Below are 24,488 nucleotides of genomic sequence, written 5' to 3' on the forward strand. Positions count from 1 at the left end.
TTATTTATACCATGGTGCTGTTGAATGCTTTATTCTGATAAGTCCTGTAAATTTTAAACGTCTTAACCCTCTACAGCACAGCGTTGCCCTCAGGCAACAAAAACTACCTTTTTGAGCCTCACACTGCCTCTTTAAATTTAAAGGGGTGGTTCAATGGTATTTCAAGCATTCTGACTTATTAACACAGTTATAGAGTTGTTTCCTCATGCTAAACGTAGGCAAAGTGTCAAAAAAGCAGTTGGGCGTGTTACAGAGTATTTCTGTGCCGAATGCACTTCGCCAGGTTTCGTACAAGTTTCGGAAAGTTTTTTTCGATTACAGGTCCAGCTGACTTTTCAGGGGTTTCTATACGTATCACTTCTTTATATGGGCACTTCCCCCGGAAAACCCTGCCCACCCGTCAATTAGCGGGAGACGCTAGAACTTACAAACATCATATCACGCGACAGCTTTGTTTAATTTCAAAACTCAACAATGGAACGTAACAAGGAGTGTGTTTTTGGAAATCCAGTCTTATGGAAACAATGGATATAGTTTATTATCCGGGGTAGCAGCGGAGTTTTGCGTGTGTGTTTGATGCGCTGGATTTTCCCAACCGGGTCATGAGTTGCATGCATTAAGTAAGACTTCTGTCTTATGTTGGAAATAGGCGTGTGCGTATTATATATAGTGTTGCATGACTCGTGCTCGCTCCTCCCGCGGTAGAAACTCCTCCTTCTTCATTTTTTCGTACGTTATCGGAAAGATTCTGTAAAGCTAATCTTTCTTTTATAAATCGGATTAAACTTAAAACTCTTCAGAGATATAAAGGATGTAACACTACTCTATAGGTACTCCAGATTAACATCAGAAATGCAGAAACAGCGTGTGTTATGTGAGCTTTAAATATATATATATATATATATATATATATATATATATATATATATATATGTATAATATCACCTGACATGTCTGTCCAATAAAATGAGGGGCTGCAGTGGTTGTGACCTTTTGTTTGGGGGTGGAGCAGTGCTTTTTGGAAGCAAAGCCACATGGGATGCAGTCCCACCAATTGGCAGGATAAATATCACTTTTAACATGTTTAAATTGAAATAATTGTACAGAAAAAAATATGTGTATGTGCATCAGTATGCAAAGAAGTATGTTTGATTGTCTAAAGATTTTTTTGTTTTTATTTTCAGGGCAATGTTGTGCTATAAGGGTACTTAAACACCAAGGTTTTCTATCTTATAAGTTACATAAGGTAACAAGCAAAATATGCATTAGAAAGTTTAACTCCAACAAACATCAATCACAAATGATTCCAGTTAATCAAAAACATATGACTAATTAGTTTTATGGGCAATAATGTGCAGTTAGACCACTTTTGTTCAGGCAATATCATGCCAAAATGATGCATAACACACACATTTGTAAATGTTGAACACATTTACACATGCAATGTAAATTAGTGCATGTTTGGCTCGAATCATTTATGATTGATGTTTGTTTATTTTCTAATGCATATATTGCTTATTTCCCTTATGTAATTTTTCATATAACAACCTTGGTGTTTTCGTACCATTATAGCATAAAAAGTCATGCCATAGAGGGTTAAAATAACCACCACAGCAATGTTTTAGCAGTGTTTGTGGTAACTGTGGTTTTACATCAACATTTTAAAGTTAAAAATGTTGTCAAAATGTCCGCGTTACCGTATGTTAGTTTTGAGCGGTTGTTATATGGGAATAATAAACCTGCAAATGTCACGACTGGCCAATCAGAATCAAGCATTCCAATGAGTCGTGTAATAATGTGCATTAACAGTAATTTTTGATTTTAAAAATGCTAAAATGAACATGAACTAACATTAATAAATACTGTAGAAGTATTGTTTACTGTTAGTTCATGTTAGCTAATACATTAACTGTTAATGCGTACATATACAACCTTACTGTAAAGTGTTACCAATTTGATTAGTTACCTACAGTATTATATTAAAAATTAGAATTCGTTCGATTTAATTTTTTCTGACCTCTGCTCATATTGTATATAACATTGTACTGACAAACCAAAAATGTTGTACTTTTTCACATGTTAATACTGCTACAGAGCTTATTTAAAAAAGATCCCACCGTTACTGTATATGCCTGCACGCCACAGACCAATAAATCATCTCTCACTGAATTAATTGTTGTTTAAAAATAATTTTCCGAGTCGAATGTTTAGGGGTGTTGTGGTATCTATCTCCAACACATTTCCAGCTTCTCATTATTTTTTTAAATGAGCGTGATATAAAGACGGTCATTCAATTACAGCACCGAATCATCTTATCACTGACATTCAGAACAGAGAGAAAAGCCACCGAGAGTAATGGGGGATGGATGGGGTCTTATCTCAGCGCTCCAGCAGTCTGACTGCAGCCCCTCGCAGGAATGACATCCCATAGGGCATCTCCCTCTCTCCATCATTCTCTCTTTCTCTCTCTCTTTGCACCCCACTGTGCCTCAGCCCAAATAAGACACCAAATAGCCCCCATAAATAACCGTTAAACCCTCCCCATTCACTGCTGTTTGTCTACACAAAGCCACCTCAAACAGCAACACTGGGCAGTGTTTGGACACAAGTAGACAAGGGGCGATGACGTGTGTCTGTCTAAAGCAGTAAAACACTGGGTTTTAAATAAACACACCAGTAATAGGACACTAATGGCCTCTAAACTGCCTGCTTTTTCAGACGAAACAAAAATGGTGTGAGAAAGAAGCCCGATGTTCAGATCGTGCTCTGTTTGAATACTTTTTTATTGCAAGTATGAAGTCAAATCTCTTGCCATCTTGTTGCACTGTCAACAACAATATTAAATGCTTGAATAGGAACAGTTTTGGTCAAGTTCCCATGGATATTTTTAGTGCTTGCTATAAGTAAACATAAATACTGTATTATTATGGCTCATATTTGGTGTAAAGGATTCAAAGCAGACCCTTTATATTACATATTAACTGATAATAGGGGTGTGCACTATTAGTTTAAGCAATCAGAGGTAATATTAGTAACTAGTTGTACTGTAGGTTTATTGGGAAAAATGTAAACGAGACACATAGGAGAACAGTGGATATCTTAGCTGTGATAATTCGGTATTGGAGTTGCATTATCTAATTTTAGATAGTCTAAAAACGGTTTGAGATGATTTGAGATCATTTTGGAGACACATGTGACATTACTGGGGTCTTTGTTTTGAGAAGTAAGACGACTTCAGTCAAAGTCTCCAAGTAATGGCGTCCAGAAAAATAATTAGGGATGCGCTGATATATCAGCCGATAATCGGTATTGGCAGATAAAAGCATTTTTCCCACTTTTAGACATCGGCTGATTTTTGAAAACATCTGATGATTATAGCTGATTATAGACCATTTCCTGTAATAGGAAATAACAGCATCTTTTTGAACACTAGATAAACGTTGGGCTAAAATACAACCAACAGAACATTTAGAACTGAATCAAAAAGTTAATCAAACATCTTAAAGATAATGATATATGTGAAATAAATAAAAAAACAGTCACAAACTGAAACAGGAAGTGTTTCTGGACCAGTGTTGTTTACATCTTTTGAAATGGTCTATATCCTGGAAATTAAAAGGGGCGGATAAACTTCCCTGCAGTTTGTATGGTCTGCACTTCTAGGATTTCAAAAAATAATCATTTGAAACAAGGAGTAAAAAGCAAAACTATCGGTATCAGATGATGTCATTCTAAGTAAACAGTATCAGTGGATGTCATTCTAAGGGAACGGTATCAGATGCTGTCATTCTAAGTAATCGGTATCAGATGCTGTCATTCTAAGTAATCGGTATTGGTGGATGTCATTCTAAGTAATCACTATCGTCAGATGCCATTCTAGGTAATCGGTATCGGTAGATGTCATTCTAGTTGAAAGGTATCATATCGATGTCATTCTAAGTAAACAGTATCAGATGACGTCATTCTAAGTAATCGGTATCAGATGCTGTCATTCTAAGTATCGATATCAGTAGATGTCTTTCTAAGTAATCGGTATCAGAGGATGTCATTCTAAGTAAACAGTATCAGTGGATGTCATTCTAAGGGAACTGTATCAGATGCTGTCATTCTAAGTAATCGGTATTGGTGGATGTCATTCTAAGTAATCGGTATTGGTGGATGTCATTCTAAGTAATCGGTATTGGTGGATGTCATTCTAAGTAATCGGTATTGGTGGATGTCATTCTAAGTAAACAGTATCAGTGGATGTCATTCTAAGGGAACTGTATCAGATGATGTCATTCTAAGTAATCGGTATCAGATGCTGTCATTCTAAGTAAACGGTATTGGTGGATGTCATTCTAAGTAATCGGTATCGATAGATGACATTCTAGGTAATCGGTATCGGTAGATGTCATTCTAGGTGAAAGGTATCAGAAGATGTAATTCTAAGTGAACGGAATCAGATGATGTCATTCTAAGTAATCGGTATCAGATGATATCATTCTAAGTAATCGGTATCAGATAATGTCATTCTAAGTAATCGCTATCGTTAGATGTCATTCTAGGTAATCGGTATTGGTAGATGTCATTCTAGGTGAAAGGTATCAGATGATGTCATTCTAAGTGAACGGAATCAGATGATGTCATTCTAAGTAATTGTTATCAGATGATGTCATTCCAAGTAATCGGTATCGTTAGATGTCATTCTAAGTAATCCGATATCGGTATCAGCACAGACATTTTGTATTGCTGCATCCCTGGAAATAATTGTGATCCTAAAGAGGTCTTATTCGTGATTTAAACTGTCCTAGTCAGATGATGTCATTCTAAGTAATTAGTATCATATGCTGTTATTCTTAGTAATCGGTATCAGATGATGTCATTCTAAGTAGTTGGTATCGGTAGATATTATTCTAAGTAATCGCTATCATTAGATGTCATTCTACATAATCAGTATCGGTAGATGTCATTCTAAGTGAACAGTATCGGTGGATGTCATTCTAAGTTATCGGTATCAGATGATGTCTTTCCAAGTAATTGGTATTGTTAGATGTCATTCTAAGTAATCCAATATTGGTATTAGAAATTTTGTATTGCTGCATCCCTAGAAATAATTGTGATCCTAAAGAGGTCTTATACGTGATTTAATCTGTCCTACAGTATCCAGTGTGACTGTGAATATTTAAATGTCGATTGGTTGAGAGTTTTATTTCGCTGAAGTTTCTGGCAGCTCTAAAAGACGGCCATGCAGGTGCAGGGTGTATATAGCATTGGGGTCTGTATGAATGGGGTCGTGAATTCAGTTCAGTCCTATATACGGATCCCCTCAGAGCCGCTCTGTCCGCTGCCTGACTCCTAATCCTGACATAATCCCATTATGCAAATCCCCCACAATTCTCCGAGAGACTTTTAACGCAACACCATGCCTCTAAAAACAACACTCGACGGTTTGGAGGAGAACGGTAACAATCGCAGCAGCGACACGCCAGCTTTTGATCTGCAGGGAGGTTGAAAGTGCGAGAAAAGAGCTCGGAGACTTCAGGGACCCTTCAGGGCCCCAAAGAATTTACTGATCCACAAGCTTGCCTCTGTCATACGCTATAGTGTCATTTATGTGAAGCCCCAGGACATACTAAACAAGATTACCATCGTTCAGACAAAAGCCATATTATTACTCTGTCACAGTGAATGTGCAGAGATTTTTTTTAGACTATGTTGCCCAATCAGTGGGAGAGCTTTCATTATGATGTCACTTTAGGACTGGATTGAGTTGCTGTCATAGGTCTGTTAGCAGGTGGACGTCCAGCATCCCAACAAAAGAAACGCACACTGCTTTATACAACAGCAATGTATTTGATAGAGTTTATAAGCAATGTGTCCACATTGAATAATATATATTTTAAATGAATTTAATCCAAATTTTTTATATGATGTAACAACAAGTTTACCTAATGATATTTTTAATACTCATTAAAAAATAAAACAAGAATGTAATATGAGAAATATTTGCCTATATTAAAAGGTGCATCTTTATTTTTAAGAATGAAGGCACAAAAATGTTAAGTCCACGACTAGACAAACATTTCTAAACTTATATTACGTAAACCATAATCACAGATTGATTACCATAATTTGATTTCTTACAAACGGGATTTTCTTTGTATTATCTCCCCAAATCCTGTAGCTGTGAATAGAAACACGATGCATTATGTTAATCTATGTGAACGCATTAATACGAGATGTAAAATCATTCAGTATGTGTTCAACCCCCAATTCTCCCCCTGCAACGTCACACAACAGCTAAACTATAAAACACCAGAGCCCAACCCACCCTCATATCCTCTTTTCCGTCTGTTTTCTGTGCTCAGTGGATGTCAGAGAGTTAAAGGAGCATATTGGATATCGCCATCTAGTTCTGCAGTTACTTCACTTTGTATTTTTCAAAAACACGCATCGATCAGGACAGTTTTTTTTATTTGGCATCTGGAAATTTTTCAGCTGGATGCCCCGACATTCGTAAATCTCAAAAGCGACATAAAGTGGTAAGATACCTTTTTTACACTTGTACCCATGTTTTTTTTTCTTTCAAAATCTGCTTATTTGCCAAGAAAATATATTTTACTATTTTTAAATGCGAAGAAGATGGTTTCATTGGTTGCGCTTTATTTTGCATCGCGTACACTGTGTTTTTATGTTTATGCATTTACATATATGCGTAAGCGACTCAATGTTCACTGCTAATGCAATGCTCGACCAGTTATGCCGACATCGTAAAATACTGGTACCTACACGGATTAGGTTAGGATTAGGTTATGGGCTGGTACCCAGTAAGACAGTAAGCACAAAGTATACTAAAAAATGAAGGTGCTTTAAAGGTTCTTCACAGCGATGCCGTATAAGAACCATTTTTGGTGAAACAGAAATGCTATTTAGATGTTATAGGTTCTTTATGAAGGCATTTAATCCAAATTGGCATTCTTTGGCATGTAAAATAAAATGCTATTTTTTTCTTTTTTAATACATTCTAATGCTGATATGTCCATCTCCATCTCTCTCTGCAGCATCAGTACCACAGCATCATGACCAGGAAGGTGTTCACCAACACTCGCGAGCGCTGGCGCCAACACAACGTCAACACAGCCTTCGCCGAGCTGAGGAAACTCATCCCCACCCATCCACCCGAGAAGAAGCTCAGCAAGAACGAGATCCTACGCCTGGCCATGCGCTACATCAACTTTCTGGTGACTCTGCTGGAGAAGCAGGGCGGAGAACCATCGGCACAGTCGCAGGTCGCGCTCCTGTCGCTGCTGGCGGGGAACATGCAGAGCCTGCGCACCGAACGCAGCTGGACCAGTGACACCGACCCGCCTTCGCCCGGGTCCAGCTGTGACAGCTCTGAAGCGTGGTAGAGCTCAAAATCAGGAGGTGTGGATTGAATGATTGTGACTTTAAACTCTCATGGAGATGGATTTCGTTTATTCACAATAACTCACAGTTGATCTGTGAAAGCTAAGAACTGATATAAGGTTGGCATTATTTAAAAATTGCATAATTTTTTAAGTGATCCGATGAAGAACAATATATGCATGATCATGGATGCACTTTAAGAGCATCTCCCCTTTAATGTTTATTTATATAATTTATTTATTTTTTTTGTCTGAATGAACCCTTAAGAATCTACAGCCTCCACAGATCTGAAACTTGGATATGTTTGTATTTATTTTTATTTAATATTTATACTGTAAATGGAGTGCATTGTGCTTATTGTAAAACGCTCTTATTTAAACGACTCTGCATTCCACAACGCAAAATATCTTTTGCCAAAGATTATTTTTTTGTGCATCATTAATCATAATAGTAGAATAGTTTTTTGTGTTAAGCAATTAATTGAAAATGTTTATATATTGTATTTATTTATTAGTGTTTTTGATATTAAAATGCTTTGAAAACCCATTCAGACCTTCTGCAAATTTTCTTGACTATTTCTGTCATGTTTGCATGTGTCAATCTCCCCCGAGCGCTCTGATTGGCTGTTTTGGTGTGGTCAGGCGCTGTTCAAGAGCTGCGTGACCATAGTGATGACCTCTGTAAGTGTCCAAACCACATGAGAGCGGGGATTGTAAACACAGCTTAACTTTTGGTCTGATGGCAGAGGTCATCTTGGAGTCAAAATCCACACTCGCCAATGACCAATGAGGCGCACAAAGATCAAGTGTGTATGTTTAAACTTTAATGTAAAGAAATTTCTCATTTTAAATCCAATTTTGGTTAATCATTGATATCATAATTGACATTTAGAGGTGGACAATAGGAGACTTTATGTCTATATGTCTTTATGTCTATATTTAAAGGTCTATATGTAGAGATGGGGAAGGAGTGTGTCTTGTTTAGCTGCTTAGTGTATGGAACTGGGTTACTTTGCATAAAAAAGGTTACAATTTATTTGGTGTTACTGTTACAGTGTAATAATTCATTTAAGTACAGAGTATTTTTATTTAACAACACTTGCTGTAGGGTTAGGGTTTGGCTTAGAATTGCATGTGTTTATGCATTATTTACTGGTGCTCAAATGCAAAAATCAGCACTTCTGTCAAAAATGAAATGATTTTATTAGCCAAATGCTCTTGGCATGTATAATCCACCTTATTTTATTTCCTTTTTTATGTGACACTTTTGTTTCAATAGCCGGACAGTAGAAAAAAGCATGCACAAAACATGATTAAAACCGTTATGATAAATATTTACTACACCTGCCATGTGTAACCCAGTGGCCTGATATATAAATTATTTTGTGTTGTTGCTCGAAGTTGACGGGTCTTTGATGCGCAAATATAAAAGCACAGGCATACCTGCATAGTGGGAAAGTCAGTCGAGTGTTTGTACCTGAAATAGACCAAGAATTTGTGTTTTTAACATTTTCAAGCGTGTGTGTAAAATGTCCCAACTGTTCCCCTGGTGTGAACGCCAATTTTTAATTGACAAATACATGCAAACACATTAAGCACTATTATACAATTTAACTAATAAGCTGTTTATGTCTTATATATTCTGTACTGTAATCTGTTTTGAACAAAAAACATTTTTGTAAAAATATAATAGCAGAATAAATAAACAAGCTAAAACTGCATATTTTTATCAGCATAATATTAGATGATTTTGAACAATTATTGTATTAATTGGCAGTGTCTATTACAGGTTTTACTGGATCGATGTGTGAATACAAATCATAGGGTCATGTGCGCCACATACACATTCAGCTCTGTCGCGTGGATTATGGTCAAAACAAATGTTTTGTGGATTTACTGCATTTGTACCAGGTTTAATGGGAACCACTAAATGCACAAATTATGCCAGTTTTTCTAGATTTAATAATAAACATTTTACATTTACTAGTCAAAATGTTACACGCATGTCACTCACAATTTGACCACCATTAGCTTTAGTGGCTCACCGGATGTTTTACATAAAAGAGCTCAAAGATGGCGGCGCCCACATTTATGTCAAAAATAAAGTGGATACGTTTATCAAATACTTTCGGTTCAAATCTGCTTAATCTCGGCTTCTGACCATTCAAAAATACTGGTGTGTTGTAGACTCCCTGAAGATTCTGATGTAAAATGCTCATTTACAAGAAAACGTCAGACGCACTTTTTAGCAGTTTTAGGCCCTTTTAGGACAATTATGATTTTTTATTGAAATTGTACACTGTAAAAAATACTTTGCTGCCTTAAAATTTTCAACATACTATTATTTATCTTGACTAGAGGTGAGTTGTTATAACTACAGGTGAATTGTTATAACTTATAAAATTAAGTTGATTTTTCTCAACTATATTTTATAAGTTGTGACAATTCATCTCTGTTGACACGACTTTTAAGCCAGCACAGTATTTTTTACAGTGTATATAATTGTATCATTAAGTATGTCTCCTTTATTCTTAGTACAATCATTATGTTAATGCAAAAATAATAGATTGTTTACACTGAAAATATTGATACATATTTGTTTTACTTCTCATTTTGGTTTAAAATTGTGTCAGGACAGGATTCATTTTATTACTGTATTGTAAACATAATATTTGAATGCAACATTTTAAAAATAAAATATATATTATGGGGAGAAATTTCACCTGTACATTATTGTGACATTAATGTGACATTAACACTATGTGATGTTGTTACGTATGTTTTAATATTAAAAATATTGAATATCAATGTTGTGATCAGTTCAGTAAAGAAACTACTGCATGTAAAAAAATATTGATCTGGTGTAGCTGTGTTAGGGGTCAAAAGAGAGGATCTGTGGGCAGCTGTTCACCCCTGTTTAAAATCCTCACACAATCACAAAAACAAACACAGCTACTGTGTGATCCTAAAGCCAAACACAGAAACTAAAAGGCCTCTGGTAAACATTTAAATACTTAGGATCATTCATTCATTTATTTGGGAAATGTACACCCTATTTAGAATTTAATGGTGTCTCCCTTTTATATAAAAAACATGCACTCAACTGCCCAAAACAATCCCATAGCAACACATAGGATGTGTTTTGAAAGATGGCTAATTCGTATGAATTCGGCGAACTAAATTAGTAAGTTTTATTTTGCTTTCCCCCTTTTGATGTTGGGTTAAGGGGTGGAGTTAGGAGTGGGGTATCATTATTGTTTTTATTCTCTAATAATCGTACATTTTTTACATTTCACCTCATTATGAATTCATACGAATTAGGCACACTGCAAGAACTTTCTTGCTTAGTATTTTTGTCTTGTTTTTAGTACAAATTTAAAAATTCTTAAATCAATATGTATTTTCTTGATGAGCAAAATGACCTAAGAAAATAAATCTAGTTTTAGACAAAAAATATCAATCTTAAGTGAATTTTGTTTAAACAAGCAAAAAAATAAATCTGCCAATGGGGTATGGAAATATTTCTTGAAATTTACTTGAATTATGTGTTTAAGAAAAAGGTTTTTTTGCTTTTTTGCTTGTTTTATGCACAAATTCATTTAAATTTGATATTTTTGTCTAAAAACTAGACTAGACTTTTTTTTAGATATTTGTACTTAAACAAGACAAAAATACTAAGTAAGAAAGTCATTTTTGCAGTGCAATTGTAAAAACTTAGTATTTTTATCTTGTTTTCAGTAGAAATATCTAAAAAAATTTAAATCAAGATGTATTTTCTTGATGAGAAAAATTACCTACGAAAATAAGTCTAGTTTTTAGACAATACATATACAATTTAAGTTATTTTGTGCATAAAACAAGCAAAAAAATCTGCCAATTGGGTAAGCAATTTTTTCTTGAATTTAGTGTTTAAGAAAAATGTTCAAGATTTTTGTGCTTCCCACATTGGCCGATTTTTTCTTTTTCTTTTTTATTTTTGCTTGTTTTATGCACAAAATCACTTAAGATTGATTTTTTTGGTCTAAAAACTAGACTTATTTTCTTGTGTCGTTTTGCTCATCAAGAAAAGGCATCTTAATTTAAGAATTTTTAGATATTTCTACTGAAAACAAGACAAAAATACTACGATTTTTTTTCTTGAAAATCATTTTTTGCAGTGTTCCTGTGAGATCAAGCAGAACTGGCTTGATTCGTCTTGTTCCAGCATGATCCTTAAATGCTCCAATTGACGCATTGGTTCCTAAAAATATCTTAATATTTAAAGACATAACTTGTGTTTTCCAGAAAACAGAATCTGTTTCCGCTCCTCTTGCTTCCAAGTGTCCACCTCTATTCCACAGTTCCTCTCCAAGCATGCATCTAATCTTCTATTGAGGGTGCTTTTCCTTATCGCCGCCTCACACTCTGCCTAAATCTGTTATCACAATAGAGCAGATCACGGGCTGCCCCCCCTTCGCACGCATTCACTCCCGCGCTCCATTGCCCTCCCATGAAACTCGCTGAATGCAGAAGAGTCTCTGGTGCCAAACGATTAGTCCTGATCTCTTTATACGTCTAAACCAATTCACATGCTGCATGTTAAATTTTTCCCACTAAGTCTGAGCCCTGCCTCCCAAAACAGGGCTGGAGGGGTCATAAATCCTTATATTTGCCCTCGACGAAAGAAAGAAAGAGTGGAAGAGGGCGAGAGGGTAGAAAGTGTTATCTGTGGGAGACAGGAGAGTCTGGTTTGAGTGCGGACAGGTGCGTCGCAGGCTGAAGGGACGCCCATTGTTGTCTGGACAGCAGTCCTCTTCTCTAGAGCACTTTTTTATGGCACACCGACAATCCAATGATCTGTAATCAGATTAGGCAAATCTATACTTCAAAAAGCAAAAAGCTGTAACTTACAAAGAAAGGAAGGAAGAAAAGTAGAATGTTTTGGACCTCTGGAACATTTGGCTTTATACACGCACAAAAGCAATTGCATTGTGAGTTTGTTATAGCGAATATTTAAATGCTTTATTCATCTTGACAAACTATAAAGTATTCTATAAAGGCATGATTATTTTTGTTAATAATAAATAGTAGACCGGTATGTATAATGTAGGCATATACAGTACTGTACCAGCATACCTGCTTATCTTGTTTCTTTTAATCCATACAGTTTATTGATTTTGCTCTTATCAGTTAATAACTACACACTAAATAGTACAACAATGCTATCTGTGTGGCACATAATATTCAATTTATGCGTCCATAACTTTCAAATGGTGCAGTAAAAATGTCTGAAAACAGGCATGGTGCTAGTCAATAGTGCTGGATAAAAGCCATAACTAGTAATAATATGCATATTACTAATAGTGAGCGAAATATTGAAAATCCCTTACAAAATTAACCATGGTGTGACTAAAACCCCTGTATAGTTTTATAAAATACTACAGTTTTCTAAAATATATAGTTTAAAAAATACTGAAGTTAAACCATACACTGCAAAAAATTCTTAATATTTTTGTCTTGTTTTCAGTAAAAATATCAAAAAATTCTAAAATTAAGATGCTTTTTCTTGATGAGCAAAACGACCCAAATTAAAGTGATTTTGTGCATAAAACAAGCAAAAAAATCTGCCAATGGGGTAAGCAAGCATTTTTCTTAAACACTAATATCAAGAAAAATTCAAGAAAAATTAGCTTACCCTATTGGCAGATTTTTTTTGCTTGTTTTATCCACAAAATCACTTAATTTGATATTTTTGTCCTAAAAACTAGACTTATTTTCTTGGGTTGTTTTGCTCATCAGGAAAAAGCATCTTAATTTAAGAATTTTTAGATAGTTTTACTGAAAACAAGACAAAAATACTAAGAATTTTTTTTCTTGAAAATTTTTTTTTGCAAATTTGCTTACCCCATTGGCAGATTGTTTTGCTTGTTTTATGCAAATCATTTCAATTTGATATTTTTGGTCTAAAAACTAGACTTAGTTTCGTTTTTGCTTATCAAGAAAATGCATCTTAATTTAGAAATTTTTAGATATTTTTTTACTGAAAACAAGGCAAAAATACTAAGATTTTTTCTCTTGAAAATAATTTTTTGCAGTGTATATTTGGTTTTATGGGCAAAAGTGTTTTTTATTAATTTGAATCATTATGCATTCAAAGGATGACACGTTTAGTACCCTTACAAAAATCATCCATAGTTTTAGTAAAGATAAAAACATGGTTACTAAACCATGGTTATCAAAAGTAACCAGTTTTTGTAGTAAAAACATACAAATGTTTACAAATGGTCATTAATACGCCAAAAACCATGGTCTGTGCACTTCTACTGGAATAAAACCATGTTTTAAGGGTAATTAAAGCATTATATAATTTGATCTAATGTGCCTATATTTTTTTTGACAGTCTCAGTTCTTTCAGTACCTTATACATTAAAAAATCTGAAAATAGACACAATAAGCAAGCAAGCCCCTTGTTAATAATGGAAAAGCGAGACGGTCCCTAAAAGTTGAGCGTGAAGCGGAACAAACGCGGAAGTTTCGGGTTTTCTGAGGTAAAACAGATCGCGAATAAAAAGCGTCGAAAAAGAATTTGGATTAAGTTTCAGTTTTTGTGAATCATCATGAGACTTGTAGCTTGTTTCCTTTTCTTGTGTATTTTGGGTCCTGCACAATGTGGTAATATTTTAGTGTGGTTCACTGAGGCAAGTCATTGGATAAATCTCAAAATTGTGTTGGATACGTTGATGGACAGAGGACACAACGTAACGGTGCTGATGCCCAGCGCTTCCCTTTTCATGGATGCCAAAGATTCGGATCGCTTCACGTGTCAGCCTTTTAACGTGTCCGTGAGCGAGCAGGACATGCACGATCACATTGAAAACCTCATGCATTTTATGATGTACGAGATCGATCATTTAAACCTACTGCAGATTCACATTAAATTCTACCAAGTTTTCTCCAAAGATCAAGATATTTGTCTTGTATACTGCGATGGTGTTTTGAAGTCTCCAGGGTTGATGGAGAAATTGCAGCATCAAAGGTTTGACGTCATGCTGGCCGACCCGATCTTCTCTTGCAGCGAGATTGTAGCTGAAGTTCTGAACGTTCCCTTGGTGTACACATTCAGATTCTCCGTCTTTAACACCGTAGAGAGGATGTGTGGTCAGATCCCAGCCCCACCATCATATGTACCCGGAGCAGTGAGTAAACTCACAGACAAGATGAGTTTTACGGAGCGAATCATGAATGTGCTCTTCTACCTTTCGCAAGATGCTTTGGCCAGACTTCTGTGGAGAAAGTTTGACAACTACTACACTGAATATTTAGGTGAGTTTAAAATGCACATTGCTCATCTTTATACATAATGAAAACGCTTGTGTAAAAGGTAGCAAACATTATTGCAGGACGGCCCAGTTCCTATTGTGAGATGATGGGTAAAGCTGATATCTGGTTAATTAGAGCCTACTGGGACTTTGAGTATCCACGGCCATTCCTGCCCAACTTCAAATACATCGGAGGGATTCACTGCACCCCTGCCAAACCGTTACCCAAGGTGCCTTTGTCATTTAATATCCTGCTTATTTTTTTTTCACGGATTTGTCAAAAAGGACGCCAATGAGTGCAAAATGTGTAGATTGGAAATTATGGTCTGTGTGTGCATGTGTTTGTGTGTTTGTTCTTATTAATGTGCACAGGATATGGAGGAGTTTGTCGAGAGCTCAGGGAATGATGGGATAGTGGTGTTTTCTCTGGGATCCATGGTAAACAACATGACTAAAGAGAGGAGCAACACGATCGCCTCTGCACTGGCACAGATACCTCAGAAGGTTACTTACCATACACTGTTACTGTACACAAAATAAGGGTTCCTAAAATGGGTTCCTTTTTGTTGCACTAAAGGTTTACATAAAGTATATGCAATTATGTTAAGAGAGTCAGGCAGTATGTTTTTTTTTATGTTTACAGGTCCTATGGAGATACACTGGAGAAAAGCCAGAAACTCTTGGGGCAAACACCAGAATCTATAAATGGATCCCTCAGAATGATCTATTGGGTTTGTTCTAGATCTCCTGTGAGTATGTTCATTTTATATATTATAGAAATAATATTGTATAACCTAAGTAACCTTCATGGTTCAGGTCATCCTAAAACCAGAGCATTTATAACTCATGGAGGCACTAATGGTATATATGAAGCCATATATCACGGTGTACCGATGGTCGGCATCCCGTTGTTTCTTGATCAGCCTGATAACATGGCCCATATAAAAGCCAAAGGAGCGGCTGTTATCATGGACTTCAACAGTATGAAGACTGAAGATCTGGTGGATGGACTCAACGGCGTCATTAACAATCCCTTGTAAGTGAACTGTGGTATCTTTGTACCTTGGGGTTTTCACAAGAAAATTGGAACCCATCTTAATGACCAAATAACCTATAAAAATGTATAATAAATGTGTCTTTTTGTATTTCCACAGATATAAAGAGAATGCTATGCGGTTATCCAGGATTCATCATGACAGACCGATGAAGCCTCTGGATGAAGCAGTTTTCTGGATTGAGTTTGTCATGCGTAATAAAGGTGCTAAACATCTGCGTGTTGAAGCTCATAATCTTACCTGGTATCAGTACCACTGTCTGGATGTGTTTGCTTTTCTATTCACTATTGTGACTGCAGTCCTCTACATCTTCTTTAAAATCTGTAAGTGCCTTATAATACGTTACTGTTTTAGATCAAAGCAGAAAAGCAAGAGGGAGTGAAACAGATTTTAATAAAGATTTTTTTTTTAATCTTCTATATTCTTTGCACAAACACTATGTCTATATACACTAATAGTAACAAATAATAATTAAAATGTTAATATCATTTTACAATTCAGATTTAATTTATTCTCCTACAGCACAGGATAAAACCAGCAATTATGAGATTGCATGGTGGTCAATGCAGAAACAGGCTGTTTGCATGCACAATGTATTTAATAAAAGTATTTGGTGAGTAAAATATATAATAAATAATTTAATAGATATAAAGTATAACCTGCCCACTGTCCACATTTATTATTTATTACTTCTGCTTCTCAGACCCTACGACTTTTATTTTGAAATCAGTTTTACCTGAGGGGTTACTGGTCACGCACTGCGTTCTTACATTCTGACGTTGATAAATATTTACCTTTAAGTAGTTTAAACTTTAAGTATCGCTAGAGAGTTATTTAACGGTTATAAATATGATTACTTACATGGTGATGGGAGGATGAGAAACGCTACGATGAATTAATAAATGTAGCACACTGACGACACCTGCTGGTGAAATAAATGCGCTCAAAAGCTCGAGAAAAAAAGTGTCGCGTGTGCGCGCGCGCCAATCATAAATAGGACAACATATACAACCCACGGCATCTACCACGCACAATAAAAGGTTACAAAATGCAACAAAAACAATTTCTCCACAGCTTTGACTGATACCGTGTAGTACTAACCCTTATATTTAATAGACCCACAATAATCATTTTTTAAATATATATATATAAAATTTAGCCGTCAGATAAATCTATGCATAAGATTTCATAATAAAAGTTTTTACACTAGCACTTACAAACATTTCACTTGGACTATGCCATCCAGGTCTCTTTAGTAAAATTATAATTATAATCTACCTGCAGCTTCTCTGATCCAGGTGAAAAAGTAGTACACTTCCATAGTGTACTTAAAGTGCTTTATTTTCGCACACTAATTTTGTACTTAATATACAAAAAATTCATCTTTAGTACTTCTTAAGATGTTCTTAAGATCATCCAAGTGTACTTCATTGTGCTATTTTGAGACACCATGAATATGATCTTAAATGTGCTAAAATGTATTTAAAAATATATTTAGGTACCACTTGTAGTCAACTTGAACCCATCTTTGTATGAAAGTTGAGTTCAAGTTTAATGCAAGTGTTAACTAAATACAATTTTTTAATACAGAGATAGTATGTTAAAAGTGCTTTTTAGTTCATATTCATTTTAGTATATTAAGTACAAAATTAGTGTGTGAAAATAAAGCACTTTAAGTACACTATGGAAGTATACTACTTTTTCACCTGGGATGTCTGTCTGCCTGTCTGTCTAAAAGTAAGTGTGTGTGTGCGCCTAGTAATTATCACGTAAGATAAGAAAAATTGGGAACATTTTGAGGTCACATTGAGGATTATGAATCAAACAGAATGTTTATTAAAACAATGTAGCTGTGAATTACTTCATTTGGACAACTTTAAAGTTTTTTTTTCAATATTTTGCTAATTATTTTGTTATGGCCTGTAACATCATGTTAATCATTTGAAAAATGCAGAAAAGACTTTGGACACCGAATGTACCTGCAATTATATAATCACCCATATATACATGTAATATAAAGTAATTAGTGATACTAAATTGATGTATCTTTTGAATAATATTTTTCTTATGTTACATTTTCTGTATTTTCAGCACACTAAGATAAGTTAGGACTTTTGTACTATGGGATTTTTAACAGAGTGCAGTCATGGGCAGGACAATAAACAACTTTCAGATACATCAATCAACGACACTGAATCTTTCTATAGTTCACATAAACTTTGTCTATCTTTGACCTAAACAATATTGGCTTACTGTATGAACACCACCAAGCCTTTGCCCTTGATAAGTGTATATTCTAGGTTAATAATTATACATGATAGTATAAGATCGAAGAAGACTGAACGATCACACACGATCAAACACTGCTTCAATAGAAATCATGAGATTTGTAGCTTGTTTTCTTTCTTTGCTCATTGCTATCGGTCCAGCACAATGTGGGAATGTTTTAGTCTGGCCAACTGAAGGCAGTCATTGGATTAATCTCAAGATTGTGTTGGAAACATTGGTGGACAGAGGACACAATGTTACCATTCTGGTACCTGATGCTGTGATGGTAATGAACGTCAAAGAGTCGGATCCTTTCAATCGTGTGGACTTTAATATGTCTATTTCTTCTAAGGAAATGTTTGCCTTTATTGAGGAAATACTGCAGTTATCGATGAATGAGATTGAAAAATTAAATCAAATCCAGTTCATAATAAAATACTCCCAGCTTGCCTCCAAAAATCTGGATATTGGTCTTTCATACTGCGACGGCATTCTGAAATCTCCAGGGTTGTTGGATAAATTGCAACAGGGGAAGTTTGATGTTCTTCTGTCCGACCCAATCATCCCATGCAGCGATATATTGGCTGAAAAGTTGAACGTTCCCTTGGTGTTCACGTATCGATTCTCCATCGCTAACATTGTAGAGCGTATGTGTGGTCAGACTCCAGCTCCACCATCATATGTACCCGGAGCAGTGAGTAAACGCACAGACAAGATGAGTTTTACAGAGCGAATCATGAGTTTGCTTTTTTACCTTTTGCAAGATGCTTTCGCCAAAATTATGTGGAAAACGTATGACAACTACTACACTGAATATTTAGGTGAGTTTAAATGCACATTGCTCATCTTTATACATAATGAAAACGCTTGTGTAAAAGGTAGCAAACATTATTGCAGGACGGCCCAGTTCCTATTGTGAGATGATGGGTAAAGCTGATATCTGGTTAATCAGATCCTACTGGGACTTAGAGTATCCACGGCCATTCCTGCCCAACTTCAAATACGTTGGTGGGATTCACTGCACCCCTGCCAAACCGTTACCCAAGGTGCATCTGTCATTTAATATCCTGCTTATTAATTTTTTTCACGGATTTGTCAAAAAGGACACCAATGAGTGCAAAATGTGTAGATTGGAAATGATGGTCTGTGTGTGCATGTGTTTGTCCTTATTAATGTGCACAGGATATGGAGGAGTTTGTGGAGAGCTCAGGGGATGATGGGATAGTGGTGTTTTCTCTGGGGTCTGTGGTAGAAAACATGACTGAAGAGAGGAGCAACATGGCTGCGTCTGCACTGGCACAGATACCTCAGAAGGTTACTTCGTAAAATGAATAGTTCCATAAAGAACCTTTAAAGTCCCCCTGTGGGGAAAATCAAGTTTTTATTGTTGTTTATACAGTACTGTGCAAAAGGCCACCATGCTACGATTAGATGTGTTGTTTTTGCAATTGCAGGGATCATATATAATTACTTCTCAGTCTTTTTTATTAGAATACATCCAGAAGATACAGGAAATGTGTATGTAGTATTAAAAACAGTATAAAAGTATAAGCTGAAGTGTCAAGTATTTAGGGTAAACTGCACTTCCACTTGATCAATAGCAGGCAGCTGCAGGATCTCTTAAACCTAAAAGAAATTTAAATCCTAATTTATTATTCTAATCAAATGACTTCTGTCTCCTTAAAAAAGCTCAAGATGTGTTTAGTGCCAAGAGAGGTCACACTACTGACTGATGCCTGAAGAAGACATTTAGTTCTGAATTTTTTTTGTAGAGAGACAATAGAGTAAGAAAAAAAATCTTGAAATAAGTTTACTTATTTCTTACAGACTTACACTGCAAAAAATTATTTTCAAGAAAAAAATTCTTAGTATTTTTGTCTTGTTTTCAGTAAAAATATTTAAAATTTCTTAAATTAAGATGCTTTTTCTTGATGAGCAAAACGACCCAATAAAATAAGTCTAGTTTTTAGCCAAAAATTTCAAATTTAAGTGATTTTGTGCATAAAACAAGCATAAAAATCTGCCAATTAATTTTTCTTGAATTTAGTGTTTAAGGAAAATGTTCAAGAGTTTTTTGCTTACCCCATTGGTATATTTTTTGCTTGTTTTATGCACAAAATCACTTAAATTTAATATTTTTGGTCTTAAAAACTAGACTTATTTTCTTGGGTCGATTTGCTCATCAGGAAAAAGCATCTTAATTTAAGAATTTTCAGATATTTTCTACAAAACAAGACAAAAATACTAAGATGTTTTCTTAAAAATAATTTTTTTGCAGTGTAATCCAAGATTTTTTTTTTTTCATTTTCATACACCATTGTCAAGCTTGTTTTAAATTGTATATTTTTGTATAAAACTAGACTTTTTTCCTCTCCCTACACTGTCTGCCGTGCCGTCCATAGGTTTGGTATATTTATTATGGCACTCGACACCGTATTTATGCTGGTTGATGGAAATGACAAGTTTTTTGAAAACGATGTTGTGTGCACGATGTTATTATTGAAAACGGAGGCGGGAAAATATTTGTTTCTTTAAATTCCTGGCTATGTGTAAATGTGTCCTTAGTGCCGCCTGCTTTACTAGAGGTAGCAAACATCAAATACGGCCAGTGGGATTTTTTCATAGAAAGATTACAAATATGGAAGAAATATGGGAATTTATTTATAAACGGGATGATGGCGGGAAATAATGGCAAAATACAGGAAAATCACGCTAAAAATGTGAGTGTTGACAGGTATGTGTTTGCAGGTCCTATGGAGATACACTGGAGAAAAGCCAGAAACTCTTGGAGCAAACACCAGAATCTATAAATGGATCCCTCAGAATGATCTATTGGGTTTGTTCTAGATCTCGCGGTAGTATGTTTATTTTATATAAGTAATAATATTGTATAACCTGACTAACCTTCATGGTTCAGGTCATCGTAAAACCAGAGCATTTATAACTCATGGAGGCACTAATGGTATATATGAAGCCATATTTCACGGTGTACCGATGGTTGGCATCCCGTTGTTTCTTGACCAGCCTGATAACATGGCCCATATAAAAGCCAAAGGAGCGGCTGTTATCATGGACTTCAACAGAATGAAGACTGAAGATCTGGTGGATGGACTCAACGCCGTCATTAACAATCCCTTGTAAGTGAACTGTGGTATCTTTGTACCACCATCAACCCTGGGGTTTTCACAAGAAAATTGGAACCCATCTTAAAGACCAAATAACCTATAAAAATGTTTAATAAATGTGTTTTTTGTATTTCCACAGATATAAAAAGAATGCTATGCGGTTATCCAGGATTCATCATGACAGACCGATGAAGCCTCTGGATGAAGCAGTTTTCTGGATTGAGTTTGTCATGCGTAATAAAGGTGCTAAACATCTGCGTGTTGAAGCTCATAATCTTACCTGGTATCAGTACCACTGTCTGGATGTGTTTGCTTTTCTATTCACTATTGTGACTGTAGTCCTCTACATCTTCTTTAAAATCTGTAAGTGCCTTATAATACGTTACTGTTTTAGATCAAAGCACAAAAGCAAGAGGGAGTAAAACAGATTTTAATAAAGATTTTTTTTTTAATCTTCTGTATTCTTTGCACAAACACTAGGCCTATGTCTAAATACACTAATACTAACAAATAATTAAAATGTTAATATCTTTTTATAATTCAGATTAAAATATTTATTTTCCTACAGCAAAGGATTAAACCAGCGATTATAAAGTACATGGTTGTCAATGCATGCATTTTGTTTGCATACATTGCAATATTTAATATAAATATTTGCTGCACTAAAATATATAATGAATTTAATTTGTATAAATGTGTATAAAGTGTTATGAATACTAAAATAAAACCTTTACACATCTTTAACGTCCATTACTGTTGATTCTCAGACCTCTACGACTTTTATTTTGAAATCAGTTTTACCTGAGGGGTTACTGGTCACACACTGCCGCTTTCCGAGTGTGAAGCTGTTGTTTAGCGACTCAAACATCACTTTACTACAGTCTGACGTTGAGAAATATTTAACTGTAAGTAGTTTAAACTTTGATTGAGTGTCGTTAGAGAGTTATTTAAGAGTTATAAAATATTATTAGTTGTTGGAAATGCGGATTGATGAGAGGATGAGAAAACGAAACTTCGAATCAATAAACGGCTCACTGAGGACACCTGCTGGTAAAATAAAGCCGTGCGAAAGCTCGAAACATATTTGAATTCAAACATATTTGAATTATATATTTGAATATAAATATTCTTTTAGATTTTTGCTCAATACATTAAACTAAACGTATTAATGGGGATTTATATGATTTATATTAGTAAAAATCGCAGCGTTTTGCCTTATTGTATGTTATGGCAGAATAAAATTTTATATTCCAGAACGGATTACTCTGATTTTATATGTTATGTTATCTAAACAAGGACACGATATGGGTGCATTCCAAACAGTATAAGTTTGTTTGGGAACAGGGGTTTGAATTATGAAATATTTATGAGTGTAAAAATACACCCACCCACATATTTTGACGTATCATTTGCTGAAGTCACGTGATGTGGTACGTTCTCTGAAGCATCGATTCAGAGTCATAAATGTTTGAAGCTTTACTGAATGATTTTCCATTTACTAAAAATAAGGAACTTAATTGTTTTAGTTAAGGATACACAGAATATAGGTGATGGATCACAAGACAGAAAATGAGACCCTGGACCACAAAACCAGTCATAAATCATACATGTAGCAAAAGCCAAAAATACATTATATGGGTCAAAAATATTTTCTTTCATGCCAAAAATTATAAGGATAAGTAAAGATCATGTGCTATGAGAAGATATTTTGGAACTTTCCTACTGTAAATATATTAACACTTTATTTCTGTGAGTGTATGCAGCTGTAATTGACTTCATTTGGACAACCTTAAAGGTGGTTTTCTTAAAGGAATGGTCAACCCTTTTGCCATATTAAACTATGTTATTACCTCAACCTAGACGAATTAATACATACCTATCTTTTTTCATGCAGCGTGCACTGAACAGCGTGTTGTGAATGTGTTAGCATTTAGCCTAGCCCCATTCATTCCTATGGTACCAAAAAAAAGTTTTATTTTGTGGCACCATACTTACTGGTATAACTCCTCATGTAACAGTCTTTAAATAGGGAAACACGGAAGTGTTTGGTGGCTTCCCTGTTTGGTACCATAGGAATGAATGGGGCTAGGCTAAATGCTAACACATTCACAACATGCTGTACAGTGCATGCTTTGAAAAAAGATAGGTATGTATTAATTTGTCTAGGTTGAGGTAATAACATAGTTTAATATGGCAAAAGGGTAGACTATTCCTTTAATATTTTGCCAGGTATTGTCCTGTCTATGACAATATGATATATTCCGTTACCGTGAAATAAAATGTCAGACGTAACAGTTTTTTCTATTCGTGTTTTCTGCGGAATGTAAATAAGTGGGCGTGGTCAACTCTGCAATCCCGTTGAAGAAGAAATAGGAAGTCATCCACTCGTAACAAATAAACGAGAAATTTCATAATAAAACCCAGTGAATCCCACTGTTACAGTAGTATCGTCTTAAAACTCATGATCAGCACCTCACAGCACCTGTCAAATTTATATAATCTCCATATTTAAAGATCTCATAGACAGGTATTTTCCCTATCTGGTTTGTGCATATTCATACTTGTTCGTTTTACATATTGCCTATTTTTAATGTACAATATGCATAAATACAAAATACAATGCATACTATATATTCAACTATATAGCCATCAAGCCAAATAATGAATTCATACAAAGAAATCAGAACGTTTAAGTATACAAGTTGAGTCATAGGAAATAAAGTGAAATGACACAGGGAATAAGTATTGAACACACTTTACTTAATACTTTGTAGAAAGCCTTTGTTGGTGATTAAAGCTTCTAGACACCTCTTATATGGAGAGACCAGTCATCTGCATTGCTCAGGAGTGATTCTTGCCCATTCTTCCAAACAAAGGGGCTGTTTACCCTTGGTATTAAGATGTGTTTTCATCGATCGGATCACAAGTGGACGATCTTTTCTTTTGTACCACAAGCCATTAAGGCGTTAAATCAATTAAAATAAGCTATCTGTCCAACTGGCAGGGTTAGACCCGATGGTATTTTTATTTGTATGTATGTATTTTAGTGTTTTGTAATGCATCGTATTGTTTTTTGTTATATGTTGTCATGTAGTGCCTTGAGACTGCGCCGCAAACCCAATTGCCCCACGGGGACAATAAAGTTCTTCTACTACAACTATTACGTTTACACCTGGTATTTAAATTAGAGATCGACCGATATATCTGTTTTCCGATATTTTCCCCGATATTTGAGCATTTTCCGATGATCGGATATCTGTTTTGTAATATCGGATTGACCGATAAACAAGAAAATTGCGCGCTGGACGCATCTGAGGAGAGGAGCTCACAGCAGCAGCAGCGTGCACAGCAAAT

At 35.2% G+C, this 24,488-nt stretch overlaps 2 protein-coding genes across 3 annotated transcripts; both read left to right on the forward strand.

Moving 5' to 3' along the window:
• The first annotated feature begins 6,282 nt into the window (after positions 1-6,282).
• tal2 (T-cell acute lymphocytic leukemia 2) lies at positions 6,283-8,299 on the forward strand. The gene is made up of 2 exons (XM_065250049.2): positions 6,283-6,524; positions 7,044-8,299. The coding sequence occupies exon 2, from the start codon at positions 7,062-7,064 to the stop codon at positions 7,389-7,391; it is 330 nt and encodes a 109-aa protein (XP_065106121.1). The 5' UTR covers positions 6,283-6,524; positions 7,044-7,061; the 3' UTR covers positions 7,392-8,299.
• Positions 8,300-13,887: 5,588 nt separating this feature from the next.
• Positions 13,888-21,814, forward strand: LOC135732706 (UDP-glucuronosyltransferase 2C1-like). Of its 2 annotated transcripts, XM_065250964.2 has the most exons (7): positions 13,888-14,690; positions 18,207-18,830; positions 18,907-19,055; positions 19,192-19,323; positions 20,758-20,845; positions 20,927-21,146; positions 21,274-21,814. In XM_065250964.2, exons 1-7 carry the CDS (start codon positions 13,985-13,987, stop codon positions 21,554-21,556), a joined length of 2,202 nt encoding a protein of 733 aa, XP_065107036.1. In that variant the 5' UTR covers positions 13,888-13,984; the 3' UTR covers positions 21,557-21,814. The 2 variants fall into 2 exon arrangements, with proteins under 2 accessions (XP_065107036.1, XP_065107035.1); XM_065250963.2 differs by lacking the exons at positions 18,207-18,830; positions 18,907-19,055; positions 19,192-19,323; ... (1 more) ...; positions 20,927-21,146; positions 21,274-21,814 and adding exons at positions 14,768-14,916; positions 15,059-15,190; positions 15,330-15,417; positions 15,503-15,722; positions 15,841-16,958.
• The last annotated feature ends 2,674 nt before the right edge of the window (positions 21,815-24,488 follow it).

Source organism: Paramisgurnus dabryanus, chromosome 5, assembly GCF_030506205.2.
Source record: "Paramisgurnus dabryanus chromosome 5, PD_genome_1.1, whole genome shotgun sequence".
Lineage (NCBI taxonomy): Eukaryota > Metazoa > Chordata > Actinopteri > Cypriniformes > Cobitidae > Paramisgurnus > Paramisgurnus dabryanus.

Bases quoted from the DNA above. Each gene is read 5' to 3' on its own strand.
- LOC135732706 (XM_065250964.2), top strand. From the start codon at position 13,985: ATGAGACTTGTAGCTTGTTTCCTTTTCTTGTGTATTTTGGGTCCTGCA. The intron at 14,691-18,206 runs GTGAGTTTAAAA...GGCCAACTGAAG, and splicing joins CTACTACACTGAATATTTAG to GCAGTCATTGGATTAATCTC. The intron at 19,324-20,757 runs GTTACTTCGTAA...ATGTGTTTGCAG, and splicing joins TGGCACAGATACCTCAGAAG to GTCCTATGGAGATACACTGG.
- tal2 (XM_065250049.2), top strand. From the start codon at position 7,062: ATGACCAGGAAGGTGTTCACCAACACTCGCGAGCGCTGGCGCCAACAC.